The sequence below is a fragment of the Medicago sativa genome, chromosome 4, assembly GCF_051527215.1.
Source record: "Medicago sativa cultivar Bolivia chromosome 4, Bolivia_mono, whole genome shotgun sequence".
NCBI classification, from domain to species: domain Eukaryota; kingdom Viridiplantae; phylum Streptophyta; class Magnoliopsida; order Fabales; family Fabaceae; genus Medicago; species Medicago sativa.
This window is the reverse complement of record NC_140752.1, coordinates 100,229,111-100,250,078: the sequence shown is the minus strand read 5'-3', so window position 1 is coordinate 100,250,078 and position 20,968 is coordinate 100,229,111. Positions and strand designations below refer to the sequence as shown.

Below are 20,968 nucleotides of genomic sequence, written 5' to 3'. Positions count from 1 at the left end.
CCAATAACAATTTTGGTTGAAGCTACAATTCCTAACTTTTGGGTTAATCAGAATCAACTCTCCAATAAATTTTAAATTTAGATTATTACAACCTATTATTTTCCTTTATTGTCCTTTATCAATCGTCATTTTTTTTTTTTGCTTCGTGATTAATTTGATGACCCAAATTTAATTAGAAAACTTATAGAACCAAATTAGCCTCTGAGAAATATTTATGGTCATAAGTTACCATATTTTCGATTTTCCTTTACGACGTTTCCGTTCAGATTTACTGTATTTTTTCATTTACATTTCTTTTACGCTATATTTTATCATTTTTGAAAACTAACTCTAGTATTATTTAACTTATTTTTTTCTGTTATCCCCATGAGCTTAACTCAGTTGGTAGGGATAATGCATAATATATGCAAGGTCTGAGGTTCGAATCTTGGACACCACAAAAAAAAATTAACTTAAATATATTTTATCAAGAAATATAAAATAAATATATTTTATCAAGAAATATAAAATATATGAACAAATGTTTTGTAAAAAAAATTGGTTTAATGATCGTATTTATTATTTTTTTTAAAATTAATATATAAGTTTTTTATCTATTTAAATTAAATAATATATCTACATTTAGTACTGATATACATATACATTCAACTATGTCCATTTACTTGTATTTAGCTATGTCAATTGTAGTAATTATACATTCAAAAACAATTTTGATCAAAACAATTCAAACAACATTTAGTTTGTTTAATCAATTCTATCAGAATCAATTCAGTTAGAATCAATCCTATCAAAATCAATTCTATGCTAAACCAAACACACACGAAAACTACAAATTATAGTTTCGGTTTTACTCACTTCTACAAATAAAATCAATTATTTTTTTATTGAGAGAAAAATCAATTATTTTTTTAAACATCCAAACGTGATAAATCAATTTTATGTTTTTTTTTTGACAGAATCAATTTTATGCTTTCTTTGAATTACTTTTACCATCTAAAATTAAAATCAAAGGGATATGACGGATTATAAAAATGTACTTTAGAGTTTGGAGTCTGTCCTTTTCTCTTGTACCAACCTCACTATCCGAGAACTCTCGTTACGCTACCATGCACTTCCCCAACCGTCCAATTCGTACATGATCATGATTCCTGCCACAATCCAACGGTCAGGGTAAAACTCCAGTATGATACAAGCAAAACTACCATCATTATCATGTTTAATCTATATCTACATAGGAATAAGTTAGCATTAGGAAGAATAAAAAAAGAGAAAGAAAATATCTTATCCACCAAAGTTCAATTTTTTCTTTTTTTAATAGAAGTTACCTATGAAAGTTTTATGGATTGAATTATAAAAAAGAAGTAAAAAACAAAGAGTTTTTTTTATTTGAACAACTATTTTAATGATAGTCCATAAGACAACTATTGATTTACAAAGACAACTATTGACATAATATGAGTACAAGAAAAATATTGTCACAAAAGTTATTAAAAAATAGTTATACAAATATCATTTCTCAAAATACAATTGGATCGTTTTGGCTCAGTTCATTTAACTTATACAAAAAGAGGACTAGGTTAGGATAGTTCATTAGACTTCTCCAATGGAGTTCATTGCCAAATGCCAATATCTTCGTATAATCTTTTAAAAATAATTTTTTTAAAATATTTACATCTAGTGTAAAAATTATAAATAGAAATATATTTAAATACACGACTTCATACTAAAAAAACATCAAAAAGTTTTTCTAAAAAAAGTTAAAATGTTAAAGTTTATAAATTATTACTTTAATTTAAAGAATGAAGTTTAAGTTCAATTGAAATTCCTCGACAATAAAATGTTAAAGATTAATATAAAAAAACAGTTGCATTAAATATATTAAAGTGATATAAAAAATTAAATGAATGATTCAACCAAAAAAGAAAAACAAAATAGGTTAGACTTGTCTATTCGTATGGAGAGTCCACGATGGTTGGACTAAGTTCAATAACGTGCATTCCAATAATACAAGGAGAAATGATATTTTGACAACCACTTTTTGACAACTTTTGGACAACTTTCTCTCTCATACTCACATGATGTTGTTATTCTCTCTCTTCCTTTTTCTCTCTCCATTGTTTTTGACCAATAAGAAATAAAAAAAACAAAATTGTCAACAAAGTTGTCATCAAATGAATGTCAAAATATCATTACTCTGATATAAGATCAATCAATCTAGTTTATTTACATAGTTGAGTCATTTTCGTCAAACATGTCAACTTTTTTAACAACTCTACCTTTTTTTTTTTAATGAAAACTGGTTTATTCCATATATTAATATTAGCATAATCAATACAATCGAACATCGACTCTAACACTTGCAGATAAACCATATATGTAATTATCTTAGACGATAACTCACAAACCACTACGTAAATTTGACTCTGCAAACTTGGCGAGTTTGGACACAAATTTTGCAATAGAGCAATACAATCACTTACAATGAAACCAAAAGAAGTAAAAAGAACATAAGATTCACTAAAAAAATCTACCTCTATGTTAGCATATAGTTCAAAGAAAACATTATCCAAACCCATCTCTAATGTCTATTTGATAGCCAATTAAATACATTACTTACTTCGTCCTATAATACATGACACAATTGACTCTATTACGCATACCAATGTATAATTTTGAGCTTAAATATCTTGAATAATATATTAGAAAAAATTATGAAAATTTGATATTTTGAAAATACTCATCGAGACGAATCTAACGACATCTTATATGATATTATTTATCTTTGTATATTAATAGAAAAATATGGTCAAAGTAAGTTAGGTCAAAATTGTACATTTTCAAATGAGTCATCTATTGCGGGACGGAGGGAGTAACAATTAAAATTATGTATCAACATGCGTGCAATGATTGATTGCGAAATATATTTACTATGAAGAGCATATCTAATTATCAATGTTTCAAAAATCTTAAAATTTTTTTTTAGGGTCTTGTTAACCAGTGCCCCCGGGGCACTGATTAAGGAATCTATTAATAGAATTTTCTGTCTTGGAAATGTAAACTGTCACTTTTATTAAGTAATAATTACATTACTTTTTAATAAAAATTACTTCATTTGGTGCTTAACCAATGCCCTGAGGGCACTGGTTAACATTCTCCTTTTTTTTAATACTCCCACCGTCCCATATTACTTGACCTATTTAGAATATTTGCACTATTCATGTAACATGCTTTGACTCTATTTTTCTACTAATATATAAAAACAAAATATAGCATATAAGATGTTGTTAGATTCGTCTCGATTAATATTTTTAAAATATCAAATTTTCGTAATTTTTTCTACTAGATTATTAAAGAAATTTAAGTTTAAAATTGTGCATTGGCATACGTGACAGAGTCAACTAGGCAAATAATATGAGACGGAGGGAGTACAATTTTTTATATGGGAAATGTTAACTTGTGCCCTTGAGTCACAAGATAAGTATCTTAAAATAGAATGAAACAATAAATATTGTATTGAAAATATATAAACTTTTAAGGTTATGAATGCACAATTTCCAAAGTTAAATTTCTTTTTTTAGTTTTTTATCTTGTGCCCTTAGAGCACAAGTTAACAAAACACATTCTATATTTTTACCAACAAATGACATAGCATTACTCTTGCTAAAAAAAAGGCTCGTGTTAACCAGTGCCTCCGGGGTACTAGTTAAGGAAGTCAAAAAAGGAAATTTTAAATAAAAAAACATACTTTTTCAGCTTTTAATGCACTGATTACACATATCTCAATGCAAATCTTACTATATTTGACCCTTAACTAGTGCCCCGGACGCACTGAGTAACATTTTCCAAAAAAAAAAGATAGGAAACTTTTGGAGAAGGGCGAGGGGTAGTGGGCCCATTCTAATGACATGGCAAATAGGTCAATGTGACGTCCAGCTGTATGTTGATGGTTCATTTCCAAATTCAATTCAAAGTCTCTTTCTTAATATTTTCCTCTCCAAATTCTCGTATCTCGCATGAAGCTTATCTATTCCAACGTTGTCCCACCAATCACGTGCTCCCACATTGTCGTCTGAATCCGACGTGGACACTTTTCATTCGGCGCCGCTAAGCTGCAACGGTGTTTCCGCTGCACTGGAATATTATGGAAAATTTTCAGATAAATGAGTCAAACATTTATCGAAACGATGTAACGCGAACAACTCGCCACGTAGCTTGCAAAGAGAGGTTTCGTGAGCCAATGGTTGATCGAAACGTGTCTTCTTACACGAGCTTTTACAGCTATTTTCAGACAGTGCATCAAGTGGGTCCCATCATGGTGCCTCTAATTTGCCAAAGGATAATACTAATGGATAAGGTTCCTTTCCACTTCGGACTCCACATTCTTTTTCTATCAAAAGGAAAAGATAAATCTTCAATCAATCTAAATCTAAATTCCATCCGTTTCAAAATGAATGTCGCTTTAGCCAAAAAAATTTGTTTTAAAATGAGTGTCACTTTCAGTTTTCAATGCAATAATAACCTTTTCTTTTCAATTATACCTTCCAATTAATACTTTGCATACTCCTTCCAAAATATTACTTTTAAAACTAACCAATAGAGTTAATAAGGATAATTTGGTAAAATAATCATTCTCTTTCTTTTAATCATTGCATTTCTTAATATGTATGTAAACACCTAAAACGACATCCATTCCCATGCTCAAACATAGGTATAATAATCATTCTCTTTCTTTTAGGTTTGCACAATTAGTTCAAATTTCAGTTAAAAAGTGTTGTTTGCGTGCCGTTAGGTAAATCATCTCTTAAACATGATTATCGCTTGTAGAAGGAATATGTGACAAAAAAAGACATCCATTCCCATGCTCAAACATAGTACTATGATGTTTAGGTCTGATGTTTAATATTTATTGAAGAACAAAATTATTTTATATTTGTTTTGGAATTGTTTTTTTTTTTAATTTTGTGCGAATTGGAGAGACTAATTGAAGAGTAGTGATATATCTACAACCATTTGTGACAACTTCGTTGACAACTTTCATTTTCTTTCTTCTCATTGGTCCAAAACAATAGAGAGAGAAAAAGGAAGAGAGAGAATATGAATATAATGTGAGTATGAGAGATAAAGTTGTCAAAAAGTTGTATGAAAATGGTTGTACAAATATCATTTCTCATTCTTCAAATTGAATAAAACGTAATTGATGCCATTAAAATATTTAGGATTAACATATTTTGAAGACTAAGTTTAAATTTTAAAATTATTAGTAAAATCTATTTGAGTTGGTCTGATGGTATTGACTAAAAACCTTAAAGTGTGTTCCTTATCGATGTCTTAAATCCGATTATTCTCAATGCTAATTTAGATGAACTAATCTAGTTTATTAAAGAAAACTTGTAAAATTCTTGATGATCTCATGCAAATATTATTGGTTGTTTCGGATGTGTTTGAGAAATGTAATTTTTAATTAATTTCTTATTTTAAATTGACTAAGTTAATGTGTACTCTTACCCACTGCAGCAAGAAATAAAAACTGCAGGTAAATTTATAACAGGATAAAATTAGAGATAAGATCAATTTTGATTAACAATGACATATAGAATTTGATTTATTAAAAAAATTAGAAGGCCAGGCCAGATGAGAGAGATTAAAAAAACACAATAATCCACACTTAGCTGTTGACCTTTTAGAAAGCAAGGAAAGGAGGTGGTGAAGATAAAAGTATCAGAACACAGTTGCATGTCGTGTCAGCACAGTGGAGTGAGACAACTTCTGAGGTGCTAGCTAATGCTAATATTGTCATCCTCATCCTTATCAGTGAGTGAGATAATTCCAATCCTTCTCTATTTTTCATTTTTCATTTTTGATTCCTTAATTTCTACACTTCTACCCCACCCAATCAAAATACAAGAATTGGAATTCATTCAAATCTCTCTCTCTCTCTCTCAACAAAACAAAACAAAATAAGTAATTTCCCTAACTATTCATTCCTGATTTGAATTTGGGTTCCTGACTTACATACATACAACAAGTTCGGTCCATTCATGACAACAAATCTATTGTTATTGTTTGATTGCTGTTTCTTCTCTTAGCTGTTTTCCTTCTGGATTACAATACAACTAGCTTCCTCTTTTTATCTTTTCATTCTCTCTCTCTCTCTCTCTAACCTTATCTACTACTATCAACTTTTTACCGTTTCTTCATCCCTTGTAATTTTATTTTATTTTATTAGCATAACTCAAACTATCTTCCTTTTTTGTTACCTTATACACACTCTTTGTTCTTTCTAATCTTGGAACTTGTTTGTAAGATGAGATAAACGGTGCTGGTTGCAAACTTTGACTTTTCTACTATGTGAGAGAGCATAAATGTTTCATAACATTGTTTAACAAGATTCTGTTGTGTTCATTTGGAGTGATAATAAGAATGGTTTCAAGATCTTATTCAAATCTACTAGAGCTAGTCTCTGGTGAGTCTCCAACCTTTGAAAACATCAACAGGAGAATTCCAAGGATTATGACTGTTGCTGGTTTGATATCTGATGTTGATGATGACCCTTTGGAGAGTGGTTGTTCTGACCCTTCTTCCTCATCTGTTCAAAGAGAGAGGATCATAATAGTGGCTAATCAACTTCCTATAAAGGCTCAGAGGAAGCAAGATGGTAATAACATGAATAAATGGTTTTTCAGTTGGGATGAGAACTCTCTTCTACTTCAACTCAAAGATGGGTTAGGAGATGATGATACTGATGTTATTTATGTTGGATGTCTTAAGGAAGATGTTCATCCAAATGAGCAAGATGAGGTTTCACATATACTTCTTGAGACTTTTAAATGTGTTCCTACTTTTCTCCCAGGTGATCTTTTTACAAGGTATTATCATGGCTTTTGCAAGCAACAGTTATGGCCACTGTTCCATTACATGTTGCCTCTGTCACCAGGCCTTGGTGGTAGGTTCAATAGGTCACTGTGGCAGGCTTATGTATCTGTCAATAAGATATTTGCTGATAGGATTATGGAGGTGATTAACCCTGAAGATGATTATGTTTGGATACATGATTATCATCTCATGGTGTTACCAACTTTCTTGAGGAAGAGGTTTAATAGAGTGAAACTTGGTTTCTTTCTCCACAGCCCATTTCCTTCATCAGAGATTTACAAGACATTGCCTATTAGGGAAGAGCTTTTGAGAGCCCTTTTGAATTCTGATTTGATTGGTTTCCACACTTTTGATTATGCAAGACATTTCCTATCATGTTGTAGTAGGATGCTTGGTCTATCCTATGAATCCAAAAGGGGTTATATTGGGATTGAGTATTATGGTAGGACAGTTAGTATCAAAATTCTTCCTGTTGGCATACACATGGGTCAGCTTCAATCAGTTCTAAGCCTACCAAAGACTGAAGAGAAAGTTTCTGAGCTCATACAACATTTTTCTGATAAAGGAAAGATAATGTTACTTGGTGTGGATGACACAGATATCTTTAAGGGGATAAGTTTGAAGTTGTTAGCCATGGAGCAGCTTCTTATTCAGCACCCTGAGTGGCATGAAAAGGTTGTATTGGTTCAGATAGCTAATCCTGCACGAGGGAAAGGGAAGGATGTGAAGGAAGTGCAAGCCGAGACAAAAGCTACGGCGAAGAGGATTAATGAAAGATTTGGAAAGCCTGGTTATGATCCTGTCATTCTGATTGAGGAGCCATTGAGGTTTTATGAAAAAGTTGCATACTACGTTGTAGCTGAGTGTTGTTTGGTGACTGCAGTTAGGGATGGAATGAATCTTATACCTTATGAATATATAATCAGTCGTCAAGGAAATGAAAAATTGGACAAAGTTTTGGGTATAGGTGCTTCCTCTAAGAAAAGCATGTTGGTTGTGTCTGAGTTTATTGGTTGTTCACCATCTTTAAGTGGAGCTATCAGAGTGAATCCATGGAATATTGATGCAGTAGCTGATGCAATGGACTCAGCTTTGGAAATGGCTGATTCAGAGAAACAGCTTAGGCATGAGAAGCATTACAGATATGTTAGTACTCATGATGTCGGTTACTGGGCCCGTAGCTTCTTGCAAGATTTGGAAAGGATTTGTAGTGATCATGTAAGGAGAAGGTGGTGGGGAATTGGTTTTGGATTAAGTTTTAGAGTTGTAGCACTTGATCCAAACTTCAAAAAGCTTTCAATGGAACACATTGTTTCTGCTTACAAGCAGACGAAAACTAGGGCGATCCTTCTAGATTACGATGGCACTCTAATGCCTCAGGCTTCCATTGATAAGGGTCCAATAAGTAATTCCATTAAAATGCTTAATAGTTTGTGTAGAGATGACAACAACATGGTGTTTATAGTAAGTGCTAAAAGCCGAAAGGCGCTTACTGAATGGTTTTCTCCTTGCGAAAACCTGGGGATTGCTGCTGAGCATGGTTACTTTTTAAGGTAAATTATTTGGGGCTTATGACATTTTCAGGATTTGGATTGCTTGCAATGACAAATCTCATGCAATCATCGCATCGGTGACTGTTAGATGAAAGATCGGACGGTCTAAATTTCAACCTCGGTAGTTTAGAGTTTAAAAATATATATATTATGCACCGTCCGATCTCAATTTAACAGCTATTGATGTGCCGACTATGTGAATTTGCAAACCAGATACACCTTTTCATGGTTTGATACTTCTGTTAGATTATAACTTACAGTTGGCTTGTATGGTTTCAGACTGAAGCGGGATGCAGAATGGGAAACTTGTGCACCTGTAGCAGACTTCAGTTGGAAACAAATTGCAGAGCCTGTGATGAAGCTTTACACCGAAACAACAGATGGATCCACGATTGAAGATAAGGAGACAGCACTTGTTTGGTGCTACGAGGATGCAGATCCTGATTTTGGATCATGCCAAGCTAAAGAACTTCTTAATCATCTTGAAAGTGTGCTTACAAATGAACCAGTAACAGTGAAGAGTGGCTTGAATAATGTGGAGGTTAAACCACAGGTGCGTATAACATTTGTTGAATGAGTTGTAGTGATGACTAATGATAAATTTTCTGTCTATTGGATTCTGGTATACTTAAAAATCTTGTAAATTTAACAAACTTTCGTCACATTAAGACATCATTTTTTCTACAAAAATAAAATCATAAATATATGAAAACAAAGTTCCTTTAATGTGGTTAGACTTACGATGAAGATACAGCAGGGCAAAAATGAGTTCGGATGGTGTTGTGAGCGCTGTGAAATTCATGTTTAATATTATGTCAAGGGAAAAGTTGAGATGTATTAAAAATCTTTGATAGATGGAAGCATGTAACTTAGGGTTGCATTTGGAAAAGCTTGTTTAAGTTTTATCATGTGACTTTTGCACTTGCATTATGTTTGAAAGAGCTTACAAAAATAGCATATGCAGAGTTTATCTCAGCGTCCCCTAGTTCAATCTTACACTGGCTTTTAGTTGTTAATCTTGTTTGTGTTACCTTGATTCAATCTTTTCCTTTTAGTAAAAGAATGAATATAAACTATAAAGGTAACTTAGGGAATAGCCATTACAGAAAGTGATTATATATAAAATGCATTCTTTTTTTAGTCTTCTTTCCTTGTTGTGTTTGAGAAATGATAAGCTTGGATATTAACCAACCATCTTACAGTCTTACAGCCTCTAATGCATATTCATATACATATATATACACATGCAGGGTGTGAACAAGGGACTTGTGGCTAAGCGCCTACTTTCGGCCATGCAAGAAAAGGGAATGTCACCTGAATTTGTTCTGTGTATTGGAGACGACAGATCTGATGAAGACATGTTTGAGGTCATCACTAGTTCTGGTCCTTCCATGGCTCCTAGGGCTGAAGTATTTGCATGCACTGTTGGTCGAAAACCCAGCAAGGCCAAGTACTACTTGGATGACACTGCCGATATAGTGAGAATGGTGCAGGGTTTAGCCTGTGTTTCAGACCAAATAGTTTTATCTTAGGCACAGTAAACATAATGATGGAATTTGGAATGGTGTTTACTTTCTTTGTCTCAATGTAGGTTCAGTTGTTCTCTCCATACATGATCTTTTTTTTATATTCCATGTAAATTATTATAGTTGTTATTGAGTTCTGTATTGGCTCAACTTCTCAATCTGTCTTAGGAAAATTTGTAAATATGTTTTTCATTGTGAACACTGCTTTGCATACCCTAATCCACATGATACCTGTTTCGAATTTTAATTATTTGCTGGAAAATTATTATTTTGAAAACTGTACTAACCATATCTAGCCAAAAACTGGAGTGGCGATATTAATGTAGAGAAGCTTGTTCTTAATTTTGATATTTGAATCATTATACAATTAACATGTAGAATATGACGGGAAAAGACGGGAAAAAAGGTTAATTAAGTTTTTAGTCCCTATAAATATTCACAGTTTTGTTTTTAGTCCCTATTAAATAAAATCACACTTTTTAGTCCCTGTGACATTTTCCTTAAGCTTTTTAGGGACCAAAACTGTTGATGAAATTTTTTGACAGGGACTAAAAGTGCTGATGGAAAATTTATAGGGACTGAAAATGCTGATGAAAAATTTTATAAGGACTAAAATGTGTGATTTTATTTTGTAAGAACTAAAAACAAAACTGTGAATATTTATAGGGACTAAAAACTTAATTAACCCATAAAAAAATTAAAGAAAGGGAAGAGAAAACATAAGTCATAACCTCTGAGAACTCATTACGAAATTGTATTCCAGAAAACAAAGTATAAAAATGATTCATGTTCATAAAGCTCAACATCACAAATTTATTTCACTGGAATCTACATCAGGTAATATATGGGGAACAGAGGTAGACAGTGGATGTTGGCAGGCTCACCAATCTAAACTTGAATGTCACTGTTCATTACAATGTTGTTGAAATGTGCAGGAGGTCAAATATGCAATGAAAAACAACTGTCGAAGGGAATCTGTGCTGAACCCAACAAGAGTTCGCAGAAAAAAAATAAAGTAATTAAACACTCACAGTGCTGTTCATATGGGCAATCAGAAGTTCAGAACTCAATTCCTATAATTGACATGAAATCGGACAATGTGTAATCAGGATCCAAACCCTCTCTTCATCAAGTAGAGAGCACAATCTTACTGCAGCAAGTAGAGAGGGCAATCTTACTGTAGCATAGCAAGTACCCTAACCCATATTTAGTCCTGAATTCAGTTTCTTTGCTTTCTTGATCCACCTTTCGGTTAGTGTTGACGTGAACACAGGATTTCCAATGATAACTATTAATTCACCAATAATCACCACATGAACAAGACCCGTTCTTGAAATGGTGAAATCGGCTGTTATCCCTCACCACGATTCCCCTTCCAACAATCTTTGCAATAAATTTAATTGCAGTGTGGCAGTCCGTGCACACTCGAATATTCTTTATTACTCGGATGGTTGCACCAGCAGTAGTGCTAATGATGCCATATGCTATGGCAAGTCTCTCACTATGATTGTGTAACAACTCACGTTTAAGTTCCTCATCAACATCATGGAGCACCTGATTTGTGTCAATGACATAACCTTCTTTCTCCATCTGTTCCAATAAAACATCTAATGCCTAGTTGATTTTGTCATAATAAGGATGTGATTTATCTCCAGCCATAAAAGTATGCACTTGATTTCCAACTTCTATCCAGCTGCATGCAGGGGTTTTCTTCAAGCCCTTTTTTCTCATGTGTGTTCTCAATCTTGCAGCGTCTTTCCATCTCCATGCAGCTGAATAGATGTTTGACATTAAAACATAAGCCCCCATGTTTTCAGAGTCAACCAAAAGTAACTTGTCAAGAACCTTTTCAGCTAATTCAACACTCTTACGAGCCCTGCAAGCAGCCAACAGTGTTGACCACACACTCCCAGTGGGTTGTACTCCTCTCATGTTAGAAATGAAATCATAAGCTTCCTCCAATCTTCCAGCTCTACCAAGCAGGTCAGCAACAGCAGCATAGTGCTCCAAACCAGGAGCAATTCCAAAATCCCTCTCCATACTGTTAAAATACCTCCAACCTTCATCTACCAACCCAGCATGACTACACGCAGTCAAAACAGCCATGAATGCCACATAACAAGGCCTTACTCCATCCCCCAACATGTTCTCAAACAAGGAAACAGCATCAAGGGCATGCCCGTGCATTGCACATCCCATAATGATGGCAGTCCACGCCACCATGTCACACTTCTCTATTCTATCAAAAACATATCTAGCCATGTTAATGTTACCACATTTTGCATACATGTCCACTAGAGAGCTAGCTATAAACTCATTATCATCAAAACCAAGTCTAACTATACATCCATGAAGCTGCCTCCCCAAATTCAAAGCAGTCAAATGAGCACAAGCAGGTATAACACTAGAGAAAGAAACAGCCATAGGTTTCACATTTTCCTTCAACATCCGACGAAAAAATCCAAGCCCTCTATCAAATTCACCATTCTGCACACAACCAGCAATGATAGAGTTCCAAGAAATAGCATCTTTCCTTGGCAAAATGTAAAAAGCACGCAGCGAACATTCCAGTCTATTACACTTTGCATACATATCAATCAAACTACTCCCAATAAAAACATCCCCATCAAACCCATTTCTTACACCATACCCATGAATCTCTTTTCCTTTATTAACATCAACATGCTCCGCGAAAATAGGAAGAATACTCGAAAGAGTGAACGAATCCGGCTTCAATTTACCATTCTTCCCCATCTCTCTAACCATGTCCAATGCTTCAATATACATCCCATTTTGAGCAAACCCCGCAATAAGAGTATTCCACGAGACAATATCCCTAACAGGCATCATATCAAAAACCTTCTTAACACAATCAATCCCAGATTCCCCTCTCTTAGGAAATACATCAAACACCTTGCCTGCATTATGAAACTTAGCATACATATTGATTAGTGCATTGGCAATATAGAGATCAGAATCAAGACCGAGCCGAACGGTGCAAGCGTGGAGCGAATGAGCGAGTTTTCGGTGTTTCAAAAGAGTGGAAGCTTTGAGAAGAGAAGGGAAAACATGGCAATTGGGTGGAACGGAGAGAGAGCGCATGGAGTTGAAGGAAGAGAAGGAAAGGTGAAGAAGAGAGTGAGAAGTGTAGCATTTGATTATAGAAGACCATGCAAGAGGTGGTGGAGGAGATGGAAGGGAGTTGAAGAGGTGGAGGGAATGGTGTAAGAGGTTGAGGTTTGAGTAGAGTGAGAGTACGAGGATGTTGTCGGAGTGCAATGTTCCTTTGGTTTTTACGATGTGTGCGTGTAGTTGTTTTGCTTGTCTTGTTGAAACTGAAAGTGTTTTGTTTGAGGTTTTTCTTAGGATGTTGCTGATCGTGTGTTGTGTGGAATTACTCATTCTCTCTTTTCTTGCTTAATGATGATGGTGAGACTGAGAATCAGATTTAGTCTATTCTATACCTTTAAAAAAATGAGAAATGATATTTGAACAACCACTTTTAAACAACTTTTGTGACAACTTTCTCTCTCATACTCACATTATACTTTTATTCTCCCTCTTCCTTTTTCTCTCTCTATTGTTATTGTCCAATAAGAAGAGAGAAAAAAAGGTTGTCATTAAAATTGTTTGATTTTGATTGTCAAAATATCACTCCTCTAAAAAAATTGTGTAGATTTAGTCTATTCTAAAAAAATTGCTTAATGATAATGTGAAATGGTATCAAATAAAACTGCAATTATAAGACATAATAGAAAATAAGACTGGGGGGCGTCAATAGCAAGGAATTTTAGAAACTAAAATTATTAAAAAAATTGAACTAGGATTGGTGGGGTGAGCCAGCCCATGCAATAGTGCAACGCATAGGCGACACTTGAGAAATCCAATAGCAAGCTATTATGATGACTTCTCCCCCTCAAAAAAGTAATTTAATATCGTGTGACCCATTGGGCCACATATCAGATATTAAACTGATAAGAACAGATACTACACTTGATCTTAGCCAAAAGGCCGAGAAAGGTATGAATTGTATGTGGTACTCGCTTCTGCTTTTATATCACACATTCACTCACTTGCTCTGTTGTCTACACGATGTGGGACTATTATGCAGCATATTATAATTGGGACTCAGTATTATATCCCACTGCACGCATGTGTTACTGCGAGGCCAACAGGGAGCAATTACGAAGCACATACTGTGATATTGTGATAATCTCATGCCAACAAAACAACAATAGTGATGAGGAGAGGCTCTCCGAATAAAATCTGTATCCCCTCGATGAAGGAAAATGAATGAAAAGGAAATGAAGAAGGTGGTGTATCTAAGAGAGTGAAAGAGGGGTAGTACAGTCCCGTGAATTCACACTTTCTTCTCCCGTGATATTCTTGTCTTCACTAATATTCAGAAGCTTAAAATCTTGTTTACATATAAATCTTATGCTCAGTTCTTTTTTCTTCCTTAAAATATGAATTTTTAATATGATGACAAATTGTTGAGCCATGTAAAAACAAAGCCGCAAGTATCACAATTGGAAATAAATATAAGCTCTCAAATTAAAATAGTCTAGAATCATACAACACTGACGCCAGCCACAAATATTGCCAGAAGTTTATTTTGTTTAAATGCTTGGAAAATTGAATGTTTATGTTCACAATCCAAGGAATTGTCTTATGAGTAGTGAGTATTAAATATACAAGGAATTGTCTTATAGACCACAAATCTCTTTACTCCTAAAAAATAAATTAAATATCAACATTGGATATCCTGAAACTACAGTTTATTTTTGTACTTCCTTAGAGGTGAAGATGTCTAGAAGTGAATTGGATTACCCATATGGTTTGCAAAAATAAATTGATTGATATATATGTGAGTAAAAAATATGAGAACATGTCTTTAATATGATTCTTATCTTATCTCACCATGATGTTGATCGCTTAAGGCTATAAAATAAACCGTTTATCTTTGTTCACTCATTTGTTTGAGTGCTGGTGTCTTTGGTTATGAATCCTGCAAACTTTCTAGCATTATAAGTTATTCATTATTAAGGAAAAATTACGCGGTTTCGCATTTTTTTTGAGGGAATATATATAAACTAGACCATCGACCCGTGCGTCGTGCTAACGCACGGGTCAAATGGAAGGTAATATTTGACGGTAATAAGTAGCAAAATAGTTTAGATGAATGTCATATGGTATTTCATAATATGAAGAAGCATAGACGTTGGTACTGTACCATACCACAATTTTCCATGACATCGTCCTTGATACTGTAACATAACATAATAAGTTAAGTATAGCATGACGGATTATCATTTATAAGTAAGAGATTAGGTTAAGTATAGCGAGACGGGTTAATGGTTATTCCTTTCCAAAAAAAAAGCATATAATTAGGAACATAATTTTATTTTACTTTAGATAAACATTAAATGCAAAAGTGTGGAGGGAAAAATTAGGTTAAAATTAGGTTAAATATAGAAAGACGTGTTAACATTTATAAGTAAGAGATTTCAAAAAAAAAATAGCATATAATTAGGAACATAATTTTATTTTACTTTAGATAAACATTAAATGCAAAAGCGTGGAGGGAAAAATTAGGTTAAGTAAAGAGAGACGGATTAACATTTATAAGTAAGAGATAGCAAGGCAGGTTAACATTTATAAGTAAGAGATTTCAAAAAAAAAATTAGCATATAATTAGGAACATAATTTTATTTTACTTTAGATAAACATTAAATGCAAAAGTGTGGGGGAAAATTAGGTTAAGTATAGCGAGGCGGATTAACATTTATAAGTAACGTAACATAATAGGTTAAGTATAGCGAGACAGGTTAAGATTTATAAGTAAGAGTTTAGGTTAAGTATAGCGAGATGGGCTAACAATTATACCTTTCCAAAAAACCAGCTTATAATTAGGAACATAATTTTATTTTACTTTAGATAAACATTAAATGCAAAAGTGTGGAGGGAAAAATTAGGTTAAAATTAGAGATGACATTTTGCATAAATTAAATCTAGGATTAATATAGTAAAGTCACGCGAAAAAATTATGTTAAATGTAGGGTTAATACTGCGTCACGGGTTAACATTTAGAAATAAGAGATAAGAGATGACATTTTGCATAAATTAAATCTAGGGTTAATATAGTAAAGTCACGCGAAAAAATTAGGTTAAATCTAGGGTTAATATTGCGTCCCGGGTTAACATTTAGAAATTAGAGATGACATTTTGCATAAATTAAATCTAGGGTTAATATAGTAAAGTCACGAAAAAAATTAGGTTGAATCTAGGGTTAATATTGCGTAAAGGGTTAACATTTAGAAATAACATATGACATTTTGCATAAATTAAATCTAGAGTTAATATAGTAAAGTCAAGCGAAAAAATTAGGTTAAATCTAGGGTTAATATTGCGTCACGGGTTAACATTTAGAAATTAGAGATGACATTTTTCATAAATTAAATCCAGGGTTAATATAGTAAAGTCACGCAAAAAAATTAGGTTAAATCTAGGGTTAATGTTGCGTCACGGGTTAACATTTAGAAATAACAGATGACATTTTGCATAAATTAAATCTAGAGTAAATATAGTAAAGTCACGCGAAAAAATTAGGTTAAATCTAGGGTTAATATTGCGTCACGGGTTAACTTTTAGAAATAAGAGATAAAAATAATAATAATAGTAGTAGTAGTAGTAGTAGTAGTAGTAGTAGTAGTAGTAGTAGTAGTAGTAATAATAATAATAACAATAATAATAATAATAATAATAATAAATAGAGAGAGAATAGGTGCGATTTAGGAGTGATTTGTTGCTTTTAGGGGTAATACAGTAATATTAAGCATTAGAGTTAGGTTAAAATTAGGGCAAAAGTTAGCTTCCGGGTTAACTTTTATATATATATATATATATATATATATATATATATATATATATATATATATATATAAATAGATAAATAGATAAATAGATAATGGGAGAATTGTGGCTAGGATTGAGTGTTCCAACTCTATCACTCTTTCAAGGATATGAAATGTGCGCCAGCTATTTAGGCGAGCTTAGAATAAGGTCTATCTATTAGTGATAGTGATTTGTCAAGTGTGCTTATCCCCCGATTGAGCTTCACTTGTTGCTTATGATAGACCGTATGAATGTTGTTTATCATCGCGGTCAATAGAAGCGGTGAAGCCACTCATAGGCATAGGTGGAAACACTTGAAGATGTGTTTGCAATTTCAATACATTTATTTACTATAACAAAAGTATCTCATGTATTGAGAGAACAAAATAGGAGGTAGTTTTGCTTGGACTTATACCTTTGATTTGGACACACCATTTAAACATGGGTAGCACTTTGGTGACGTTGGGGTGTCAATGTCATGTGATATTGACCAACCACAATGTCACAAGTGTGCAAAAGACATTGACATCCCAATGTCGGCAAAGTGCTACCCTTTAAGCACACACATAAAAATGTATTTTATTTAATTCTTTAAAAAATAAATATTATTTAATTATTTTCTCTTTCCTCCTTTTCTCATTATTGTATGTGTACTTAGATTGTATGTATACTTAAAATTGATGTGTTAGATATGTGCCAAAGAAAGTATTTTCCACAAAATACTTTTTTACCCAAATAAATAATGTTTAAGAATATCAATATGGACACAAATTGACAAAAATATTATTGCACCTTCACCTTAGCTAGCTAGTGACTAAATTTGGAATTTACGAAGAAAAAAATCTTAGAGGATGCTTAGGTATCTGGGCAAATTGGTATATATCAAATTCATTTGAAACCACTTTCACACAAACATATAGTGACATGTAATCTACTTCTCTAAGGAACACGGCAAAAAAAAGTGCGTACGTAAATGGACTCTTCAAAAAATACAATAACTGAATGATATGTTTTGTCCATACATAAAATCTGAACATCGTAAAAGGGCCACTTGTTATTTTATGTGATTCACATTAGTGGTTGACAAAGTCCAATGTCTAATTTATTGTGCAACACTGCAAAGTGGTAATATAGGTAAACTCAAAGTCTTATTATCTTCTTCCCTGCTATGCTTGCAAGAGAGAATACGCACGATTATGGTCTAGTTTCAACTTGACCTGAATCCACTCTTAAGTCTTGCCTATAAATTTTCAAAATGATTATCTTTTTCCCATTTCTCAATTTTTCATAAACCACTCGAGTTTTGCGTATGATTATAGGCTAGTGTAAAACTAGTTTACAATAACAATGTACATCCTTTTTCTCAAACTTTATAAACATATATAATCATAAAAATTTGATAGAGTAGACTAATATAGACTTTTATATCATAAGAGTCGTTTATTCAACTCTTTGTGAGTCCAAAGTGCATTGGGAGCAAATATACTCACCAAAATTTTTAGGACATATGTATTCAACTCATGGGAGAGTGTATCTTTGTGAGTCCAAAGTGCATTGGGAGCAAATATACTCACCAAAAATTTTAGGACATATGTATTCAACTCATGGGAGAGTGTATTGAAAGTAATGCAAGTCAAGCATCAAGACCATGTGGCACTAACCACTTGAATTTCATCTCCAACAATATCTCACTGAATTATGAAGTAACAACTTCGACTCACATCAAGTCGAACAACTTCGAGAGTAACAACGTGCTAAAGATTAAGACCATCAAAAGACATTGATATTGTGTTTGCATTCAAAATTTTAATGTATTTGATATGAGTTAAATATTTTATAGTTGATGTATGACTAACCATTCAAATTTGAATTCCAACAATTCATCACTATTATTACCTTTTCATTATTAATACATCACTATTTGTTCACAAAAAATATGTTTATTTAACAAATAAAAATAAGTTAAGGATAATTTGTATCTTTTTAAAAATTACACATGTTTTATTGTAATTTATAAAGTGATACATTTTTTATTGCAAATGATCATTGAAAATTTACAAAAACTGTATGCAAGGTTAAATTCAATAATTCATTGCTTTGCTGATGATGCTTAAGATATCACCATCAATGAAAACGAGATGATTGGACAGCAGCTAATTCAGAATCCATTGAAATTGCAACAACATCTATAAAAGAAACTGAAAATTGAAACCTCAAATTTTGACCATGAAAAGCTACACCGACCCAGACATACAGTTTGTGAGATTGAATGTTTCCCTGGAATTTAGGAAAGTATCATATTGGCTTCTTAAGATATGGCTCGTTTGTATTTGGTTTACTTTGGCTCTCTTACAACAAAACTCATACCGTAGGTACCCATCCAAATCAAATCAGATCTAATTTAACAGGTTTTTCTCACTTTGACTGTCTTTGAGTATGAGTTTGGGTATTTTCCGATATAGGTACCCACCCCGAACTCATACTTAAACCCGTCTCGAATATAGAAAATCAATTTATTACCCGTAAGTATGGGTATGATAACATATAAATATGTGAGAGTAGGATATGAGGACGTGGAAGGTAAAACCCGTCCCTACCCCGCTCTATTGCCATGTCTATGTTGGACCTTAGTCCTTGTTTCATTATATTGTTTTTCCTTAAAAAAAAATCTTTAACATTTTTTTTTTTTACAATTCTAGCATAAAAATAATTGACAATTCATATTATAATATATATATATATATTTTTTTTATAATTTGATGTGCACAGGTATTTATATTATATTTATTTATAGATTATTCAACCGTGTAATACATACTTTTTACAAAAATATAATCCCTAGAGTGAGTATATCGCTATAAAGAAATTACATTTACATTAGGGATGATAAAATGAATCGAAGGAGTTAGATTTATTTTTAACCGGTCTTTTGACATGTGGTTTGAAATCTTCAATCCCTCTTGGAAATTACATTTATATTATGGAAATACGATAGCCACTGTTAGAAAGTACTTCCTCCGATCACTATTATAAGCAAAATTTTACTTTTTAAATACATTGAATAATTAACGTATCTATCCGGAAGGAGTATATGGCTGTTTACGCTGATTTTTGGTAAACAAACGCTGGTTTAAACAGAGTTACTTGCAAGATCAACCAGTAAATCTTAAGAGCATATTTGTGCTTTTGTAATTAGTGGGAAACCGTAATGTTCTTGAATGTTAAATAAAACAAAGAAAATAAAAGCAATCGAAATCAACCCAGTTGACTTCAATCTAAACTTGTTAAATAAAAACAAAGAAATTGTTCAAAACGAACAAGTAAAATGCAAAGACATTTAAGAAAAAGAACTTAAATTGCATTGATCGAAAGTAAATTGGTACACAGATTCATACATTGCAACTTGTGACTCATTTCTCGCTTCCATACGGATAATTTGAGTGTAAGTTTTGTATGATTGAATTGCGACCCTTTTTTCCTATGAAAAACTACTATTTATACAAATAGAAATAACTACCTACATTCGAATTCAAACCTATAACCATATAAAAACTAACAAGTCTTAACTGCCTAATTTGAATTTCGAATGTGCCGCCTGGAGATATCTGTTGCTTGTCCTTATCCAAAATAACTGTCCTTCGATGGTTTTTATCCGTCGAACTGAAGCACGTGCTCCTAGCAAGCCCAACTTCGATAGAACCTTAAGAACAACTCTTCATTTCTTCGATGATAAGGTCAACTCTCCTTTGACTGCATTTAACACCACATTAAATGATAGCCTTAAAAATATAGGCTAACAATGGCTAAGGTAAGGATTGGACATTGGGCGTTCCAATTCTGTCACACTCTCACAAAGGGATGATATGTCTCACTGATTCACTTAAAAATGTATGTCAATATATTCAAATCATTTGAACTATAATAATTATCAACTAGACCCTAACCCGTGCGATGCACGGGTTTGTTTCGATTTTCATATATAAGAATCAGCAAGTGGAAGCCAAATGCTATCACAAAATCAGCAAGTGGCTTGGTGGTTAAAATGCTTTGAAGTATCCAACATGGCATGGGTTCGAATCTCTGGAGGGATTTTTTTCATAAATAATATTTTTCAGAACCCTA

The 20,968-nt window shown here is 32.9% G+C and overlaps 1 protein-coding gene, 1 non-coding gene and 1 pseudogene across 2 annotated transcripts; 1 reads left to right on the top strand and 2 right to left on the bottom strand.

Moving 5' to 3' along the window:
* The first annotated feature begins 5,717 nt into the window (after window positions 1-5,717).
* On the top strand, window positions 5,718-10,199 carry ATTPS6 (UDP-Glycosyltransferase / trehalose-phosphatase family protein). Its single transcript, XM_085706635.1, has 3 exons — window positions 5,718-8,426; window positions 8,706-8,979; window positions 9,677-10,199. Exons 1-3 carry the CDS (start codon window positions 6,421-6,423, stop codon window positions 9,956-9,958), a joined length of 2,562 nt encoding a protein of 853 aa, XP_085562761.1. The 5' UTR covers window positions 5,718-6,420; the 3' UTR covers window positions 9,959-10,199.
* A 785-nt stretch (window positions 10,200-10,984) lies between these two features.
* Window positions 10,985-13,369, bottom strand: LOC146934687 (putative pentatricopeptide repeat-containing protein At3g23330 pseudogene; annotated as a pseudogene).
* Window positions 13,370-13,781: 412 nt separating this feature from the next.
* On the bottom strand, window positions 13,782-13,976 carry LOC146934686 (U2 spliceosomal RNA). Its single transcript, XR_015009018.1, has one exon. It is a non-coding gene; the product is annotated as a U2 spliceosomal RNA (small nuclear RNA).
* Between the last annotated feature and the right edge of the window lie 6,992 nt (window positions 13,977-20,968).

Coding starts and splice junctions, on each gene's coding strand:
- ATTPS6 (XM_085706635.1), top strand. CDS start 6,421: ATGGTTTCAAGATCTTATTCAAATCTACTAGAGCTAGTCTCTGGTGAG. Junction 8,427..8,705: donor GAGCATGGTTACTTTTTAAG/GTAAATTATTTG, acceptor GTATGGTTTCAG/ACTGAAGCGGGATGCAGAAT. Junction 8,980..9,676: donor ATGTGGAGGTTAAACCACAG/GTGCGTATAACA, acceptor ATACACATGCAG/GGTGTGAACAAGGGACTTGT.